General features: G+C 32.7%; 1 protein-coding gene across 1 annotated transcript; it reads right to left on the minus strand.

Moving 5' to 3' along the window:
• Window positions 1-8: 8 nt before the first annotated feature.
• On the minus strand, window positions 9-3,787 carry LOC107193147 (kinesin-like protein KIF20B; the record flags this gene model as incomplete). The annotated part of the gene is made up of 12 exons (XM_015582547.1): window positions 9-130; window positions 209-443; window positions 516-599; window positions 662-706; window positions 785-816; window positions 901-1,162; window positions 1,232-1,585; window positions 1,665-2,036; window positions 2,110-2,533; window positions 2,656-2,854; window positions 2,945-3,375; window positions 3,462-3,787. Coding segments are annotated over 12 exons (2,886 nt in total), but the record flags the coding sequence as incomplete, so codon positions are not given.
• Between the last annotated feature and the right edge of the window lie 4 nt (window positions 3,788-3,791).

Consider the following 3,791-nt stretch of genomic DNA (forward strand, 5'->3'; position numbering starts at 1 on the left):
TCCAAAACCTTCACGTTCTGCTCGTACGTTTGCACGCGCATCTCCAAGTTTTCAATGTATTCACCTTTTCGCGAAAGTTCTTCTTTCGCCTCCGTTAATTCGCAGGTTGTTGGGATCATAAGCTTTAATTCTATAACAATGAAATGTTTTTATATTGTTGCCAGATAAATACTATTGGCAATTATTTGTTGAATAAACAATATCTGACCTGCTTGAAGAAACATTATTACAGCATCCTTTTTTTCTTGTATCTCCTTTGCATGCTTTAAACGATCCTCAAATTCTAGAAGCTTATCATTATTCTCGTCCAGTAACTTCTGCAGATGTTCTTTCTCATGTTGACAAAATTCTAAACTTAAGTCTTTCATTTGTAGCCGAAGCTCGCTTATACTTTCCATATTGTGCTTCAGTTCAGCGAACTTCGCGGCAGAAGCATCTAAACACTATAAGAAAAACGCAATCCAATAGAATCAATGGTTACTTTTCATGGCACTTATATTTATTTATTTAAATACCTTCGACTTAAAATCACTCCTCTTTAACGCTACACAAAGATCTATCTGCAACTTACTTATTGTTTCTTCGTGCTCGTCTTTACACTACAAAACAGAATCATTAAACATATATGTATAACAATTATTGTACTATCATATGTACCTACCTTTGAGATGTGACTATTAAAATCTGCTTGTAGGATATTCAGTTTCTATGAACATAAAATAAATATTTAAAAAGTTATGAAAGTGTCGATTGTATAATCTTAAGACAGCGACGAGATACATACTTCCATACATTGATTGTAGTCATCCTTAACGTGTGAAAGTTCCTCTTCAGATTTATTCAAATCATTCTTAGCATGTGAAAGTTCATTTTCAGATTTATTCAAGTTATCCTTAACATGTGAGAGTTCCTTTTCAAATTTATTCAATTGTTCCTCGTAACCACTGATTTTAGTCTCTAATGTAGTTTTAACATTATCACTATCTCTCAACGTTTCTTCAAGTTGTGTTTTACTGTCTCTGATTAGAGTAAGCTGCTTCTGTAACGACTCATTTGATTGTTTGTATTCTTCTATAACTAGCTTATTTGAGTTGCTTTCATCGTCAAGACTTTCTAGTTTTTGCTTCAAACATAATATTTCTTGTTCCAGTTCTTCCAACATCTTAAAAATAATGTAATTATTGAAAATGTTGAAAAATTAATATCGAGATGTTATTACTATTCTACATACCCAACATTTCTCTTTATGTTGTGACTTCAAATCATCATATTTTACTGTTATTTTTTCTAATTCAGCCAGAGCGACATCGGACTCGTTATATTCCTCGATGAAACTTGTTTGGGTAATTTCTTCAGTTGTAGTACTTTCAATAGTCTGACTACTCTTATTTTGAAGTTCACTTTCAATACTATGAACCTGCTCTACTTCTGCCTCAGTGTGCACTTGGCATCCTATCTCAGCTGTTTCTATTTCGATTTCATGCTGAACAGCTTTCTCGTTTTCAACTTTAGGTTCTGTACTATTAACTTGCAACTTGCTTATTTGGTCCGATATACTCTTCAAATCGTAGGATTTACCAAGCACCTATTACAGTATAATTTATAATGTAAGTTACAGTTTACAAGATTATTTATACTTTTTATGCAGTCAAAAAATAGCATACATCGTTTTTACATTCTATATCGTTTATAATGTTCCTAGTCAAGGCTGTCTTCTTCAGAAGTTTAATTTCATCCAATAGTAGTAGTTTTTCACTTTCGAATTTGCTTAGTTGCTCTTGCATATCTTGCATTTTATTCTCATAATCCGTCATTTTCTTATTCTGACTTTCTAATTTATCTTCTAGTACCTCTACAGATTTTGTCTTCTCTGTTAAACAAATACTCACACTCTCCAAATCTGCTTCTAACTCATCTATTCTGTATTGTTTCTCAAATAATTCTTCTTGTTCCTTAATGACATATTCTTTCTCCCTTACTTGTGTGGTGATTGCAATGTACTCTTTCTTTGCGTCATTCAAAATTACTTTTAATTTCTGAAATATTGTTGTTATAATATAAAGAGAAACATACAGAATACAATAAATAATCAAATGTGATTTGAAATACCTTCACTTGTTCTTGTTTCGCGAATAACTGAGATTTTAATTCCTCCACGTAAAACCCTGAGTCTGCATCCAAACAAACATCTTTTTGAGCTGTGCTCAACAAATTCTTCACGTTTTTCAAGTCCTCTTTTATCATGCCCAATTCGAAACTCATTTTATTCTTGTCAACAGTCAAGGACTGATTTGACTCTTTAAGTTCTTTCACGCTACTCTTAAGTAATACAATCTTGGATGTTAAACGAGAATTTTCACGTTCCAACTCTTCCATATTTTTTAAATCGTCAGCGTCGTTCTCTGCATTAGACGGACGCTTCCTCTTACGACAGCTAAGTTGATCCAGTTTTTGCTTAGAGAAATCTTCAACTTGTTTCACAGACCATTGAACTACATCTTCTTGCTGTTCCTCCACGTCTTTTATACGATTCCTATATCACAATTAATGGTATAATTATAAAAATGTACTACTAATTGCAAAGATAAGTTATATGACATGACAAGCTGAATTAGTTGCATACAGAGTTATCATAATCAATGAGTAATAACATACTTCCATTCCACTTCAATCTCTTTCATCATAATTGTGTAAGTATCAGCCATTTCTTGGCGTATCTGAAGATCCCGAGTTAATGCAGAGCTCTTCAAACTAGCAATTTCTTTTCTCAAACTTTCGTTTTCATTCACCAATTCATCATAATCTTCAGCTTGTACATAGCCGGACACAACATCATCCGCCGTGTTGTGACACTCTGTAAAAATATCATAAGAATATATTGAACAGAAATATGTTTAAAAAATATAATTAACTGTAACTGTAGCATATGCAATTACATATATACCTTCACTTTCTAATTCTGTAGCATCCCAATCGGTTACTGTTTTTATACTTTGTGATACTATCTGCGAAAATCTTGATTTCTTCTTCTGTATTTTTTGTTTCTGTTCTATAACTATTTTCTTTGCAATAGCAGAAAAATTCAAAACATTCTGGGTTTCTATGTACAAGTTCGGTAAAGGATTGATGTTCACTATCAGAGCTATATGTTCTTTACCAGAAAGTGCTTTCTGAAATAGCCTAGTTAGTTTTGATTCTCTAAATGGACCGACATGTTCTATTTTTTGTTTAGACAACTGTCCATCGTGAATTGCTTTTAGACATCTTCGTAATACCAACAGACTTGTATTAATATTCTGTGCTTCTTTCAATCTATCTCCGATATTTGATGTTTTCTTTAAACGTTCTGAACCAGCTAAATCACAAAAGGCAAATCTGTAATATTTGTAAGAAACATTATATATAACAAAACTGGATACTGGCACAAAAATTATATTACAAAGAAAATATTATTCACGTACGTGCTAACTTCAACAGAATCGGAATCATTCTCAACATAGTACTTCAATAATTTAATAGTGAATATACAATGAGATCTCGAGCTTCTTGCGTTTAAAGCAGTTGCAGCTACTTTTAAATTATACTGTCCAGCCATTAAAACCTGATACGCTTCAGAACCGGAATTGACGCAAACAGCCTTAAGACCTTTGATGAATGCCCTACCCTGTACATCTGTAGCTAATTTGAGGGATGTTCTCTTTTTCTGAGTCTCGTTTGATAACAGATCATATACAATTTCATTATAAATTTCTGCAAAGGACACCCAAACAGAATAATGTGCATCAACACAC

Source organism: Dufourea novaeangliae, unplaced genomic scaffold (genome assembly GCF_001272555.1).
Source record: "Dufourea novaeangliae isolate 0120121106 unplaced genomic scaffold, ASM127255v1 scaffold620, whole genome shotgun sequence".
Classification (NCBI taxonomy): domain Eukaryota; kingdom Metazoa; phylum Arthropoda; class Insecta; order Hymenoptera; family Halictidae; genus Dufourea; species Dufourea novaeangliae.